Raw genomic sequence first — 15,242 nt, 5'->3', positions numbered from 1 at the left:
GTCAAAGATAAACCCTTCAGATAAGGACCGGCTCCTTTGCTTTTAAGTATATAAAAAAAGGAAATTATAGGTGGTTTATAATTAAAATTTGCACTTTCTGTATATATTATGCAGATATTTGTCCTGTCGCAGCACCACAGAAACAAAAAGGCGACGGAGATGAGCACGCCGTCCTACCTGAGTTTGCTCTTGAGAGAATTGACCTCGCGGCTCATGGCGTCGTTGGCCTCGGTGGCTTCGTCCAGCTCCCGCTGCAGCTTCCTGCGAGCAGCCGTCGCACGCTGAGACTCCTCCTCCGACTCCTCCAGCTGCCGCTTCAGCTGCTTCATGCGAGAGGTGGACTTCTCCGCCTGGCGGGTTAGGGTTCAGCTTAGAACGACACCTGAACACGAATCTGAATCGGTACGGATGCACTGAGTGTACGGACCTGATCTTTGTACTGCTCGGCCTGTTTCCGTTCGTCTTCCAGCTGCATCATCAGGTCTTTGAGCTTTTTGTCCTTCTGGCGCACACTCTTGGCATTTGCCTGCTTATCTCTACAACGAAACAGAAAAAGAGTTCAAACAAACAAACAATCAGTCATACAACTAACTGCAGATAAAAGTTTATTTCTTACTGGAAAATATTAAGTCTAATAAATTAAAACCAGCCGACAGAAGCTTATATTCTTGTATAAAACAGGTTTTGGGTGATTATTTGATCCTAACCTGTTCTCCTGCTCCAGCTGCTCCTCCAGCTGTGCCACTTTAGCCTCCAGTGCAGAGATGGAGGACTTGAACTTGGACTTGACCTGGTTCTCCATCTCCAGAAGTTTGGCCTTCAGCTCCTTGTTCTGGCGCTCCATCTGCTGCCGAGCGCTCTCGTTCTTCTGAGAGGTGCTGCGCTCCGTCTGCAGCTCGTTGTTCAGCTGCTCCACCTGCGGGGCGAAACACGAGCCACGGTCACGTTTCCGAGCACTTTCGTTTCACTGCGTCCCGGCTCGAGAAGCTCCGCCAGTCTCGTCACCTGCTGGGAGCTCTTCCTCAGCCTGTCGTTGAGGATCTCCATGTTGCCCTGCTCCTCCTCCAGCTCCTCCTCCAGCTGGGAGATCTTCGCTTCCAGACGGCGCTTCTCATCTGCCAAGGCTGATCTGAGCACATCAGACCACAGCGGCAAACATCAATATGGTTTGTTCTCTCGATTTACTTCACAATGAAGGCTAAAACGTGAACTTTCCACCCACTTTCCAGACGTGTTGCTTGCCAGCTCATCAGAGAGCTCGTCTCTCTCAGCTTCTGCCTGCTTCCGGGCCCTTTCAGCTGAAGCCAGTTCCTGGGAACAGATTAGAGATTCGTCTGATTATTTAGAAAACTCTGCTCACAGAGAGGTTTGTTGTTCTGCTGGGGATTGACAGAATCACCTCCTGTAACTGGATGAGCTCAGCCTCCAGACTCTTTGCCTTCCTCTCGCTCTCCTTCGCAGTGGACAGCACCTCCTCCCGAGCAGCCCGGGCGTCCTCCAGCTCCCTCTGGAAGTCCTTCATCTGGGCCTGAAGGGAGCAGCAGAAGCAGAGAAGACAGGATTCAGCATTCAGATCGTTTTCCTTCATTCATCACTAATTTAACTACTTCTGCACACTCTGTCCTATTTTAGCCGTTCATACATCAAAGCTTTCAACTCATTCAGAAGATTGGTGCTCAGACTTTTATGTTTAAAAAGAAAAAAGCCAATTAAGTCAGATGTTTGACCTGCAGCTAAGCTATGTGTCCATGTGAATGACATTGCAGACACTTAATAATTTTTTGTAAAGACATTTTGAGATTTACATGTTTGAATAAATAAATAAAACTACCAAAAGAAAACCTGCATCACATGTTAGGATAATCTACAATATTCCTCCATCTTGAATCTGAGATGAGTTTTTTTCCCCCTCTCTCACCTGAAGCTTGCGGAGCTGCTTGATGGCTTCATCTCGTCCCTTATTGGCTGTCTCAATCTGTCCTTCCAGATCTTTCATGTCTGTCTCCAGCTTCTTTTTGGCTGCTGCCGCCTGGGCTTTCTGTTTACGTTCGTCTTCCAATTCCGTCTCCAACTCCCGGACCTGCGGTTGGTGAGCATCACAGTTTCAAACCTGCTGGTGTGAAGCTCTCCTGCCAGGAGAGGATGAAGTGCTGAACGCTCTGTTTACCTGCTTGACGAGCTGCCTCTTCTTCTCCTCTCCCATCTCGTCCCGTCCCTGGAGGTCTCTTTCGAACTGGGCTTTCAGGGCCTGCATGTTGACCTCCAAACGCAGCTTAGCATCCTCAGCCGCCTGCAGCTCATCCTCCAGCTCCTCCAGCTGGGTCTTCATCTCCTCCACCTGGGCCTCCAGGGCTCGTTTGGACTTCTCCAGCTCGTGTACCTGCCCATCAATAAGTTTTCAAATTAACTGGGATGCTCTCTTTTTTTTTTTGTAACTGCAAGGAAAGGCCACAGGATTGAGAGGCAAAGAAGCACTCACATTTTTTCCCACATCATCCTTGGAACTGATCAGGTCCTCCATCTCCACCCTCAGAGCCTTGTTGGCCCTCTCCAGCTCCTCTCTGCCATCCTGGGCCTCTTCCAGAGCTCTCGCCAGGGACAGAGCCTTGGTTTCCTTTTCTCTGGCCTCGGCTTCTGCACGGTCTCTCTCCTCTGCGTATTTGCTGGAGATGCTCTTCTCTTCAGCCAGCATCTGAAGGTCAGAGACGACAAACATGGATTATTTATAAGACTCATTCTAGAAGACTCTTAACACGCTTTTTGAAAGAAAGAGTACATTTCAATTAACATCTCTTAAATGCAAGAAAGGAAGTAAATTTTGCAAGCATTATGAATCAAAGACTGTTAGTTTTCTGATTCTTTGTCACCTGGTCAAACTTCTTCTGTTTCTTCTCCAGGTTTGACACAATCTGCCTCTGGTTGTCCAGGTCCATCAGCGTGTCCTCCAGCTCCTGCTGCAGACGGTTTTTGGTCTTCTCCAGCTTGTCGTACGCCGAGGCCTTCTCTTCGAACTGAGTGTTGGCTGCCTCCAAATCTCTCTGCAGTCGTTTTTTCCCTTCTTCCAAAAGCTCAACGTTCCCTGACATTTCTTCCAGCTTCTTCTTTGCATCTGATAACTACACACATGCAAATACTGCATAAACTTAATTGGCAGGTCTCCTTTCCGTGTCTCCAACAGTTCTTTTTTCCAAAGAATTTTTTTTATCGTCTTACTGATTTTCATCCTATTTCCTACATAATTTCACTACCAACTTGTATAATTTCTGCTTTGACTCCTGACCTGGATGTTGAGGGTGGAGACATGTCGCTCCACGTTCCTCTTGGCCTCCATCTCCTCTTCAAGCTGCTCCTGCAAGCTGTGATTATCATCCTCTGCTTGCCGCAGCTTCGTCGAGATCTGGAGTTTCTGACGCGTCTCCTCAGCCAGCAGCTCCTGTGACGGCGCAGTAGATCAGGAGTTAATGTTTAAACTTCCCTCAGACTTCCTGTCGCTAAAATTCACTGGATACATTTCAGTGCAAGAGGAAAGCTTGATGGGGACTGAATTCTTCCTGTTTCAAACGCGTAATTTACCTGCGAGTCTTGGAGTTGAGAAGTGAGACTGTTAACATCTTTGCTCAGTTTGATGTTCTTGCCCTCTGCCTCGTTCAGTAGGTTTGTCACACTTTCAAGTTCAACCTGTGTGGAGAGAAGTCGCAGAAACCGCATCTTTAAGTTCGCATTGGAGTGTGACACTGTTAAAAATGTTATTTATTTTTCCCTCATTGGAGTTTAAGCAAGTACAGAAAGAGATTTACAGTGACTTTAGAGCAGCGTTCGCTCAGCTCAGCCTTCTGCTTCTCGCTGTCGGTGAAGCGTGACTGCAGATCCACCACCTGACCCTCCAGCTTCTTCCTCTTGTGCTCCCCGTCCTGCTTGGCCTGAGCCAGCGAGCGCACCTCCATGGTTAACTCAGAGGTTTCCTTCTCCAGAGCTTGTTTAGCCTTTTCCAGATTGGTCTTCACCTGAACGGAGGGAGGAGGACTGATATCAGTGTGTACGGAGAGATCAGGGACAGTTTAAAATAATAAAAGGCCTACTCGTTTGGACTGCTCCAGCTGCTCAGTGAGCTCCTCCACAGCCTGGGTGTGTTTCTGTCTCATCTCCTGTATCTGAGCCTCATGCATGCGGTTCTCATCGTCAATGGCTCTCTTCAGCAGCGTAACCTCCTGCTCACGTTTGGCTCTGCAGAAAGAATGATGGACCACGCAAAATGTTTTTAGATTTTACAAATATGACTGTCAACCTCACCTTTTACACACACACAACACTTAGGCTTTCTGGTTTGTTGCTCTTAACTTTAAACCCATGTTGTGCATTTGAGCCTGTTGTGACTAACCTTAGCTCCTGCTGTGTTGCAGTCGTGTCGAGTGTGTCTTCTAGCTCAGACTTGAGCGCCTCCAGCTCCTCTCCGAGGTCCCGTTTGATCTTCTCTGCCTTGTTTCTGGCCGCTCGCTCAGAGTCGAGGTCTTCCTGCAGGTCAGAGATGTGTCCCTCCAGCTCTCTGATCTTCTTCAGAGCGTTGTTTTTCTGAGCCATCTCATCTTCTAACCTGGGAGAATAAAAGGAGCGCAAGGAAAATGTTAGTGGTACTTTTGCAAATATGCTTAAAAGTTTAACTAAAAAACATCAGCAGAGCTTGACGTCACCTTGCCAATGCGTTCTGCAGCTCCTCGTCCTTTTTGGCAAGCTGAGCTTTGAGGTCAGAGATCTGAGCCTGCAGGTCGGCTATCTGCTCCTGTAGGTCATTAGACTCTGCCTCCAACTTTCGCTTCGCCTTATCCAGCTCCTGACGAGTCTTTTCTTCTTTCTTCAAACGAACTAAAACGGAAGAAAAAATAAAATCACTCAGAAATCTACTTAACAAAACCTAAAATATGTCTTTCCAAAGTGTAAGAGTTGTTTGGCTCATTTTGATGCATAATAAAAAAAATACCTTCCAATTCTGAGATCATAGACTCGTGTTTATTTTTGAGTTTGGTGAGGTTCTTCGATTTCTCTTCTTCTTCTGCCAGGTTGGCACTAAAGTCTGCAACTCTTTCCTCCAACAGCTTACGCTCCTAAAAAAACCACAACATCAAATAAACCCTAAATAAATAATTCACTAAAATCTGATTTAAACCGTTCTGATTTCCAAACCTGACCTTCAGAAGCTTGTTGTTGTGGTCCTCCATTACCAGAATGTCATCCTCCAGCTTTTTAATCTTTCCCTCACAAGTGACCTTTTCCAGCTGCAGCTTTTGACGGGCGTCCTCCTCCTCTTCCAAATGTTCCTCTAGTTCCTACAAATTTAAACACACGCCATCGACAGTTTATGCATTTGAATCTGTCAAAAAGATAAAACCTGTGCGCAGAATAAAAGGGAAACCAAGAAAGTGATGCCCAGACCTGCATCTGCTGCTGCATCTTCTTCTTGTCGAGCAGCAGTGTCTGAGCACGTTCCTCCTCTTCGTCCAGCCTCGCCTCCATCTCGTGAAGGATCTCTTCCAGCTCCTGTTTCTTAGCTGCCAGACGGACCCTCATCTCCTCAGCCTCTGCGTACAGCTCCGTCTCTGCCTGAAGCTGCTCCTGCAGGGCGTTCCTCTCCTCAACAATCTGCAGGACAGAATTAAACAGTTCAGCTCTCATCGGCTTACAATCATAAAATTTATCCACCAAACACAAGCATAAAATGGGTAACAAAGCTCAGTTATATGGCTATGACATATTTTAAGTAAAGTGTTTGTCGTTTTAACTTTTACCTGTGTCTGTTTCAAGGTGATTTCTTTCAGCTCAGACTCAAACTTTGAGGCCACGTCTTTGGCTTTCTGCAGCTCTTCTTCCTTTAAACTCATCTCCTCCTCCTGTCGGGTCACTTGCAGCAGAGGCTTGACCTGTAGTTCAGAAGGATTGGCATCGACAGTTGGTTCTACATAAAAACATACAAATACAGCCCAAAACACAAGGCTGCGCTGTGACGTCATTGCACTGGTATGGAGCTGACCTTCGTGAAGAGCCTCCACCACTGCCAGTTCCTGAGTTTGAGGTAAGCAGCACAGTTCCTCTGGATCACTTTCATGGCTGTTAGCTGCTGTTGCAATTTGGCAAATGCCCTTTAAAAATACAACAAGAGAAAAAAAAAAACAAAACATTACATCACATGTGATTTATTGCAACATGTCACGTTTTTTCTTCAGAAATGAGGGAAAACAAAACAGCAAGAGGAACAGTTCCTTAAATGATGAATTAAAGCAGCCAAAATACTGTCCAAAATGTGATGCAGCCCAAACAACTCGGGTTATTAGGAGGGTGAAGTGTGTGTGTGTGTGTGTGTGTGTGTGTGTGTGTGTGTGTGTGTGTGGAGGCTTGAACGTTCATACTTTCTGGCCAAGAAGCCTCTGGCCTGAGCCTGGAAAGCGATGATGATCACAGTGATCTTCAGATCTCTCTCCTCCTCCAGCTGGGCGAGCACTCCTGTGCGGAAGAAGATTTTACTCTGGCCAATCCTGTACAGGTTGGGGTCTAAGTCCAGGTGTTTGATCTGCACAAGCATGGGATCAGTGGTCTGAGTATTGCTTTGAGTGTTGAATTTAAGGAGAAATATACATTTTGAGTACATGTGCCCACCATGAGGCAGCAGGCTTGTTTGCCATCCATGAAACCTTTAGGAATAGCACTTGCAGCCAAGATCTCATATCTGTAAAGAGGTAGAGAGATTTTACATTTATTACATCCATCCATTTTCTTCACTCGAGGGGAGCTGGTGCACATCTCCAGCAGTCACTGTGCGAGAGGCGGGGGACACCCTGGACAGGTCCCAGGTCCACCTCAGGGTAAACTGGTTTTAAAACTTGTTGTACTCATAGCTAAATTCACCGTTGGCGGAACTCCTGGAAGACGATTCGATTGGGGAAACCCTGTCGGCAGATTCGGATTCCCTCCAACACACCGTTGCACCTCAGCTGCTCCAGGACCAGGTGGGCATCCAGCTTTCCTGCCTGAGAAGAGAAGATTTTAATGATAAAATAGATGTAGCTTGAATTTCTGATTGTTTACAGTTAATTTATGCCTCTATAAACACCAATTGTGTCTTAGATTGCTTTTTCAATAAAAGACGACCAAGTTACCCTCTTCTCGTGGTTGGGGATGATGCATCTGACGAAGTTGGGCTGAGTGTTGTGCAGTGTGGTCATGAGTTTTGCCAGAGACTCCTTATAAAGCTGGCCGACTGTTCGAAACATTCCCTTCTTGGTCTTTGAAGCGCTGGGCATGGAGCTGTCCGTCATCTTGGCTATTGTGTCAAGACCCACAACTCTGTCCGCTGAAATACAACAAAACACAAACGGTGAATGAACAAACTGTGTTTGGATCATCATAAAACTGGAGAATGTGTGTTTGTTGTCAGATAAAAGTCCATATTTTGCTTTTGGATCAGTCATGTGTGGCTGCAGTAATATTCAGACACCTCACCATCTTTCCAGAGGTCTTGCACAAACTGGCTGGAGGAATTGCTGAGCAGTGATGTGACATTGTCATTTAAGGGATCCATGTTCTTTGTCAGCCAGGCTGTGGCGTTATAGTCCACCTAAAATACAAAATATCCATGTTACGTGAATTCATGAAACAAAAAAAATAGAAGATTTTACGCCCTTAACAGGACCTATGAGTCTTCTACTCACCTTTCCAGCATAGTGAAGAATAGAGAACTCAGTTTTGTCTTTAAGCTGCTTAGGTTTGGCAAATTTCATGTGGTTTCCTTGAGTGTTCATGAGTTTCTCCACAAAAGAGACATCTGTGGCTTTTGGGAACCAGCACTCTTCATCCAGCAGGGCCAGGATGCCTGGAGGATTATTCTGCAAAGACCACAGAATTAAGATTAACCAAAAAAATTATATACACAGAATCTTAAGATGCATCTGTGAGGAAAAGGAGAACCTTTCATAGTAACACATCAAACATCAGTAGTATTTAAACAGACTCGGTAATAGTTACCGGCCTCTCGATGAGCTCAATGCAGGGCTGCAGGTCGAGACCGAAGTCAATGAAGTTCCACTCGATGCCCTCCCTCTGGTACTCCTCCTGCTCCAGGATGAACATGGTGTGGTTGAAGAGCTGCTGCAGCTTCTCGTTGGTGTAGTTGATGCACAGCTGCTCAAAGGAGTTGTCCTGCAACGACCAGGAGACCGACATCACGCGCACTGTACGCTTTGGTGTTTACAAAATTAAATCCATGCACATGGAGTTTTCATAAAGGTTTTCAGATTAACGTGTTCGCACTTCGAAGATCTCAAATCCGGCAATATCGAGGATTCCCAGGAAAGAGGCTCCCTGCCGTTTGGTCTTGTCCAGGGCTTTGTTGACCCGGCCCAGGATCCAGCGAAACAGTCGCTCATAAACGGCCTTAGCCAACGCTTCCACAGCAAAGTCAGCCTAAGAAAAAAGAAAGAAAATAAGAATTCAGAGTAGGGTACAGGTTTAAATAATTTGGACATTGATTATCTGTGCTGTTTAAACATTTTATAGCTTGTAGAACCTGTATGAGCCCTTTATGTTAGATCAGTGTTAAGACCCAAGTTAAGTCAGTATGTGTCACTTTTCTTTTTTTAATTTCTATATAGGTGTGAACTGTCATTCAGGCGGCAGTTTGGTAGTTTGCATTGCTGTGACAACTGGTACAATCCTACTTGCACGTTTACGGACAATTACTGAAAGCTTTATGGACCATGGATGCACAGATACACGCTGGCAAGAAGTAAAACATCATCTTCATCACACTTCATCATACGTTTGCACTGGTTGTTTTCTTCCGAGACACGAGCAGTGAGTTTTGGCACAAGTGGACTGCTACAGCACCTGCTCTTTGGTCTGCGCCTTCTGCACCACCTCCCGACCCACTTTGATGCGAGGGGTGAGGATGGCTCTGGTGAAGTCCGTCACGTTGATGCCTTGCAGGTGACACACCTTCTGAGCCGCTGCAGAGACAAAATTAGATGTGTGCTACACTTCTAACAGCAAGGGACAAATGTTAAAACTGTCCGGCTGGTAACGATAGCAGAACGTTTATGAACGGAAACAGTTAAAATATCTAACCTGTGTTGTCTGGCATGGTGGCCTGCTCCTGATTCCTCTCTTTTTTGAACTCAATGTTTCCCAGCTGCATCACTGTGGAACACACCTTCAGTATATCTGCAAAATAAAAAGCAAACATACCGTTTAAACTGTGCAGAACAAGTACAGTCACAGTTTCACTGTTTCAACAGAAACCGAGCAGTTAGACCAGTCGTCCTCCAATGAGAGAGTTGGAGGTCCGATTCCTGGCAGGAGTCACACATATGAATGGAGTTTAAAGCACTGATTAGTCACTAAAGACTGATTTATTCAGATTAGCTTTGTATGAGAGTGCTGTATGAATGTGTGAGGATGGGTAAATGAGGGCACAGGTTGTGTTATAAAGCGCTTTGAGTGTCCTGATTGGCTAGAAAGGCGCTGCATAAGTACAGTACAGTTTACCATAATGATCGAGAGCAACGTATTTAAATTATTAATGATACCTATTCTCTCCTCATCGGTTAAGCCCATGATTTTCATCGCCTCCATGGTCTCCTCAAACATCTCGTCATCTTGCTGAGCAGGGATCTGAACGTGACCTGAACTCAGGAAGCGGTAGTTACTGAAGGACTCCAGAAGAAGGTCCTCTGAAAATAAAACGAGCTGTTGTAAGATTATGTCTCTTTGTGAGAAGATTCAACAATGTATGATATGTAGAAATGAGTTAAACACAATAAATTAAAGCATGTTAGCTTACCGTACTGTTTGTCCTTGGCACCAGCAATCATGTAGTAGAAGATGTGAAAAGCTCTCTCCGTCTTTGCCTGTCGGATACAGCGAGACTTTTCCAGCAGATCTGAGAGCAGAAACTTGTTGAAGAACTTAAATATACTTCTTTACGCATGTGAACTTCGGTTTAGGCTCAGACAATAAAAAGCTCCATTTTACAGGGACAAAAAAAAAAAAAAAAGCTTATTTTTACAGTGTGGAAAAACTGGTCCGGGCATGGTTTGGAAATTAGATTCTCTTACCAAGAATCAGTTCTGAAAAACCAAAAAATGAGTGGTTATCTGATTAAAAAACCCCAGAAACGATTAATCTGGGGGGGGGGGAAAGCCTTTTTTATGATCAAAATTGGTTGAGAAGGTTTCTAAAAAAATTTATTTTCTTTTTATGTTTAGAATTAAAACAAAATCTGAGAGAACGGGTCAATCATGTGTTTGCCAGTGATTTTATTGACACCAGAAGGGATCAGCAAGGCAAGAAAGTAACAATTACTAAAATAAAATCACCCTAGCTTCCTAAATTAGTCATTTCCTAAATGTTTGAGAAGAGCTTGAGAAGTCAAAGTAGTTTTTTTTTCCTGCTAGTAATTTTATAAAGGATACAAGTCTCAATGTTGGCTCCAACGATGTAACCGGTGACGTCAAAGTTGATACGGATGAATTTTCCCTGAAAGAGCAAAAAGGAGTTTCATGAAGGGCTATGCCTTTAAAACAAAACTCAGGAAATAAAACATTCTGTTTCGAGAACAGCAAACCCACAAATCGAGAGGAGTTGTCATTCTTGATGGTTTTGGCGTTTCCGAAGGCCTCCAGGATGGGATTGGCCTGCAGGAGCTGCTTCTCCAGCTCCCCCTGGTGACGACAGTCATACACAGAAATATTCCTGTTATTCTCCGAGGTGGAGCGCAGAGAGGTGGTGCTGGACAGGGATGGGATGGTTCAGGATGGGTGCTAGGGTTTATCAACCAGAATAAACATTTTATAGTGAGCTGTAAACAAAAGGCGACACAATTATATAAAAATACTTCAGTTTTTAGGAAGACTTTAAATCAGGGGTGGGCAATCCTGGTCGAGAGCCACCATCCTGCATGTTTTACTTCTTTCTTTACTCCAACACACCTGATTCAGGGGTTAAATGACCTCTTCATGTTCTGCAGAAGCCTGTTAATCATCCATTCATTCAAACCAGGTGTGTCAGAGCAGAGAAACAAGTAAAACATGCAGGATGGTGGCCCTCGAGGACCAGGAAGCTAGTGACAGAGTGGAAGATTTCTGTTACAGCACCTTTTCATTTAGCATGTTGGGTAACCAAAATGATTCATACAAACGTTCTAAAACAGATGAGATTTGCTTCCATCGTGACTGCAGAGCAAGTGGAGCCGAGTCAACATCAGTAAACGAAGCAGACAGCCCGTCACTTGGAATGAAGCTAATCCACCTGATCAAAGTGGTTCTTCTGGGTCTGGATCAAGGTCAGGCAGCGCTGACCTCTAAGTAAACTTTCACTTAAAAACACCCTGTGTGTAAACGAGCTAAAGCCTCAACGAAGGACAGGAGAAATGCTTTTTTTTTAAAATGTTAGTGCTTAGAAGAAAACCAGCATAAAGACTGGTGATGAATGTGTTTAGACAGATGCTAATTTGTCAGTAATTAGGAGTTTAAAAATCACATAATTTGTGGTCTTTGTGTGCAGAGAAGCCTTACTTTGGTGGACCCTTAAATGTAAAATTAGACATTTCCCTTGAAGTAATTTGAGAATCCTAACTTAAATATCCGTTATATTTTGTATTAGTTTTAGTTGTCTTTTAAGGAAAAAAATGATGGTTTGTTAAAATGAAACCTAAAGAGTTACTTGAGACAAAAAAGGAGATACAGACCCACTGATGAGGTGCAGCTCAGAGGCGGCAAAGCAGAGAAGAAGGTCCTGTCAATTAAAACTACTGTGGGAAAAGGGAGAGAAAGACAGAAAGAAAGCACAGCGAAACAGAAATAAGAGGAAAACAGCAGCTGAAACAGAGGATTGCTCTTTAAGACATTGTTTAAAAAGCAGAAGCAGACACAGAAAAGTGCCTGACGAGGACAGAGCACAGAAGAAGAATTTTCCCAATACTATTTCTGTTCAGATAAAGTTCGTGGGAGCCTCTGGGGCTTACAGAAGACTGTGTACATTTGAAGAATTTCCTCTGGAGAGCTCAGTGGGTGTGTGAGATCTTTGACTCACAAATTTCCAAGACATACCTCCAAAAACTAGGCCAACGGCATCTACTTGCACGACTGTCTGCAGCACTGTTTTTCTTTGGCAAAAGCTCAGATCTGAAGACCGAGCCCAGACAGAGAACATGTTGAATTGGTACATTTATGTGTACTTTTTTTTTGTTTTTGTACAACATAAACACCAGGTCCCTGCTACTCGAAAGGTTTGCATTTGCCACCTGGCAGGTAAAAGAACGATGAGGAGGAGGAGGAGGGAGAGGAAGGGAGGCCGGCGTTGGACAGACAAGAACAGGAAATGGGCATGCTCACACTGTGCTCGTTTGACTGTGAGAGACCCTTTTACTGTCAGAGAGGTTTCATTTTCATCTCCTCTGACAGTGAAAGGATGTCCGAAAAAGACGGATGACAAAAATAAAATCCACATAATGAACCTCTGCAGAAGGGATAAAAAACAAAAAATCGGGACGTCCATCACTGAGCAGTTTGAGGTTTCAAAAGTGACTATAGAGCAATGATCATGCAGTCTAAACTAGCCAGAGTAAAAAGTTAGCAGTTTGATTTTGGAAGCTGAGGATACACGTATCCGTGGTTTCCAGAAAACGCCAACATTTTATTCTAGCGAAGGGGCCGTTTTAAATCCGCTCTGATGACAAAACATTAGGGAAAATGCCATCTAACTGAACATTAAAGCTAACATCTTGACCACTAGTGCAAGTAAAATAAAGAGAATTTTGTTTGGGCAGCTCTGTGACACTACCTTCATGCACTTTTCTAATTTAAGGAATTAAAAACACAAACACCACACACAAAACCACACTCCGGGCATTCCCCTTTACTCACGTAGGCAAACTGTGATCCTGATTGTTGCTATTTGGAGGAAACGGCAATATACAGGATTAAACTGGGCAGTTTTTTCTGCACACGTTAAGGAGCGAGGGAACTGGCTGAGAGATGTTAACATGACTTCCCCCCCCCATCACCACCACACAGATACCTACAGCACTGCTGTCCTTCTTCCCTTTGTGAGAGGAGGCCACAACAGCCAGATACTGGATGACCTTCTTGGTGTTCTCCGTCTTCCCGGCACCAGACTCCCCACTGAAGAGGGCGAAAAACAAAACGAAGAGAGTGAACGCCAAAGACAGTGAAGATAGGAAGCACTGACAGCTCAAGAAACTTGTTTAAATGAAAATCGTTCTGTTCACACAGCTTTTCATAATGCAGGATTTTAAAGTTTGACGACTAAACGTCTCACTTATGTTTCAGTTTTAAATCACACAGTTACGAAACATGAACCTTCATTCAGCAGGTAGCCGCTTAAACATATTATTTTCAAATAAATGTTATGTTTGAAGAGAGATAAAAGGCCAAATGATGTGTATGAAAAGGTGATTAATGGGACAGCTTTGAATGACTGCATGGTCATTCAGTGACATCCTGTAATACTTTGTAAATAATAAAAAAACTTCAAATTTATGAAGATTTAACTTCTTGCTCAGAACTTCTTGCTCTTGCAGTGTAGATTCTGATTTTATTTCAAACTATATTTTTATCTTGTATCTTCACTTGAAACAGGTTTCTGTTGAAAATGAGGGCCCGTGTCTCGATGAAATTACCTGTATACTGTAAATAAAAGGTGAAATTTAAAAAGAGAAAAAACAAAAACAAAAGGTTGAGCAAGTAGACTGGAAGACCAGACAAAAAGCAAACAAAATTATCAAGTAAAAAATAAAAATTTGCTCAGTATTTTCCACTTCATATCAATGGTTAATGTGTCCTTAAATTAAACTTTATAACAAAGACACGTGTTTTTAGCATTTTCAGTCACTTCAGCGTTTTCCTGAGATGAGCAAAAAGTAAACTTATCGGTCTAAAAGACATTTTTCAAAAACCAGGTGTGTTTGAATCCTGAGCCGTCTTTATGGCGCTCCTAATCCCTGATATTTATCCTCGACAGTCGTCTTACACTTCTTTTTTTTCACGTTTAGCAGTAAATTCGCTCTTTTATTTCCACCTTAACGCCACTTGCCTGATTCTGCCATATTGGTTTACCTACAGGCTACGACTCAAGCTTCTACCTGACTTTTGGCAGATTCAGCTGTGTGCTTTGTTTACGTCGAGTGCGGACCCGCATTTCAGAACAAAATGCATTGAATAATCTGGAGAACTACTTGAGTAAACTCTTTCAAACGGTACCATTTGATGTAGATCGGGATAACCTTTTACAGGTTAGATTTCATACTTTACAGGGAGTACATTTAAAGATGGCAGCTCAGATATGTTAGCTAGTCAACCTGTCAGAATTGATCAACTGAGGTCACTCAATCTACGACAGGCATTAATTGTTCATCACCTTCCCACAGAAGCTCACATCAAATGATTTGAACTCTCTCCAAGCATCTGGAAGCTACTTAATAGTTGGAAAAATCCTCCTGTGGCACCGAGGAAGAATTAGGAGGCCATTAGATGGCTGAAATCTAAATTATGCGCTACCGTACCTTATAAAATTCAATTTGTAACTCAAATCTCTAAACAAAACCTCGGGCAGATTCTTTCCAGGAAACGAGCTTGATTGATCCCAGAGCCATCAGCCACGGCGCAGATAACACGCTCGGCTCGGGGTCCTTAAAAGGCCTGGGATGTTCTGCGTGACATTTGGCAGCTGGAAGAGGAATCCGACTGCGCTGCCGAGCTCGGGCCTGGTTAGGATATACAGCATCCAGGCACTAAGAACCGGAGTTTTTCCTCTAAATGATTCATCGCTGCACTGTCCTGTTCTCTCTGCAGGTCTCCAGGAAGGATTTCACTCAATTATAAGAACACTTAAGGACATTTAAGACCATCATATTTCTCCACATCGTCTAACCGCTTTTGATTTGCCATTGTATTTCATGATTTTATGGATTTTTCTTTTTTTGTGGCGGGGATTTGCCTCCAGTAAAATAAGAAATATTTAAAGAAATCTAGTAAATGCGCTGAAAGAGACATACGATGAGAGTTTGACGAGGTGGTGCATTATAAATCACCACGGCAACAATGGCTGTATAAACAGAAAACTTTAAATAAAGTAAAAATCAGTCTCCTAGTATGAACCATTTCTTCGACTCATGTTATTTCTACCTTCCCACGATGTCAAACTCCTTGTTTCTTCTTCGATCTTCTGAACAGATCCTTTAG

At 43.7% G+C, this 15,242-nt stretch overlaps 1 protein-coding gene across 4 annotated transcripts in view; it reads right to left on the bottom strand.

Moving 5' to 3' along the window:
• Positions 1–15,242, bottom strand: part of myh11a (myosin, heavy chain 11a, smooth muscle) — a 30,465-nt gene that overhangs the window by 2,179 nt on the left and 13,044 nt on the right. For 3 of the 4 annotated variants that reach the window (XM_017416938.3, XM_017416941.3, XM_017416939.3), the window contains exons 5-41: positions 13,064–13,163; positions 12,906–12,932; positions 10,611–10,703; positions 10,455–10,518; positions 9,824–9,922; positions 9,570–9,713; positions 9,109–9,204; positions 8,872–8,990; positions 8,296–8,448; positions 8,011–8,184; positions 7,698–7,871; positions 7,489–7,603; positions 7,146–7,339; positions 6,895–7,016; positions 6,646–6,715; positions 6,399–6,559; positions 6,023–6,131; positions 5,781–5,912; positions 5,428–5,634; positions 5,184–5,321; positions 4,976–5,099; positions 4,689–4,860; positions 4,379–4,591; positions 4,080–4,224; positions 3,798–4,004; positions 3,574–3,678; positions 3,281–3,433; positions 2,868–3,116; positions 2,480–2,692; positions 2,168–2,380; positions 1,919–2,080; positions 1,400–1,528; positions 1,223–1,311; positions 1,006–1,129; positions 708–916; positions 428–536; positions 178–350 (exon numbers count right to left, since the gene is read on the bottom strand). In XM_017416938.3, coding sequence (XP_017272427.1) covers positions 178–350; positions 428–536; positions 708–916; positions 1,006–1,129; positions 1,223–1,311; positions 1,400–1,528; positions 1,919–2,080; positions 2,168–2,380; positions 2,480–2,692; positions 2,868–3,116; positions 3,281–3,433; positions 3,574–3,678; positions 3,798–4,004; positions 4,080–4,224; positions 4,379–4,591; positions 4,689–4,860; positions 4,976–5,099; positions 5,184–5,321; positions 5,428–5,634; positions 5,781–5,912; positions 6,023–6,131; positions 6,399–6,559; positions 6,646–6,715; positions 6,895–7,016; positions 7,146–7,339; positions 7,489–7,603; positions 7,698–7,871; positions 8,011–8,184; positions 8,296–8,448; positions 8,872–8,990; positions 9,109–9,204; positions 9,570–9,713; positions 9,824–9,922; positions 10,455–10,518; positions 10,611–10,703; positions 12,906–12,932; positions 13,064–13,163 — 5,280 coding nt within the window. The remainder of the gene's footprint in view (positions 1–177; positions 351–427; positions 537–707; positions 917–1,005; positions 1,130–1,222; positions 1,312–1,399; positions 1,529–1,918; positions 2,081–2,167; positions 2,381–2,479; positions 2,693–2,867; positions 3,117–3,280; positions 3,434–3,573; positions 3,679–3,797; positions 4,005–4,079; positions 4,225–4,378; positions 4,592–4,688; positions 4,861–4,975; positions 5,100–5,183; positions 5,322–5,427; positions 5,635–5,780; positions 5,913–6,022; positions 6,132–6,398; positions 6,560–6,645; positions 6,716–6,894; positions 7,017–7,145; positions 7,340–7,488; positions 7,604–7,697; positions 7,872–8,010; positions 8,185–8,295; positions 8,449–8,871; positions 8,991–9,108; positions 9,205–9,569; positions 9,714–9,823; positions 9,923–10,454; positions 10,519–10,610; positions 10,704–12,905; positions 12,933–13,063; positions 13,164–15,242) is intronic. The other variant, XM_017416940.3, reaches the window with a different exon arrangement.

This window comes from Kryptolebias marmoratus, linkage group LG3, assembly GCF_001649575.2.
Source record: "Kryptolebias marmoratus isolate JLee-2015 linkage group LG3, ASM164957v2, whole genome shotgun sequence".
NCBI classification, from domain to species: Eukaryota; Metazoa; Chordata; class Actinopteri; order Cyprinodontiformes; family Rivulidae; genus Kryptolebias; species Kryptolebias marmoratus.
This window is presented reverse-complemented; position numbering and strand designations above follow the sequence as displayed.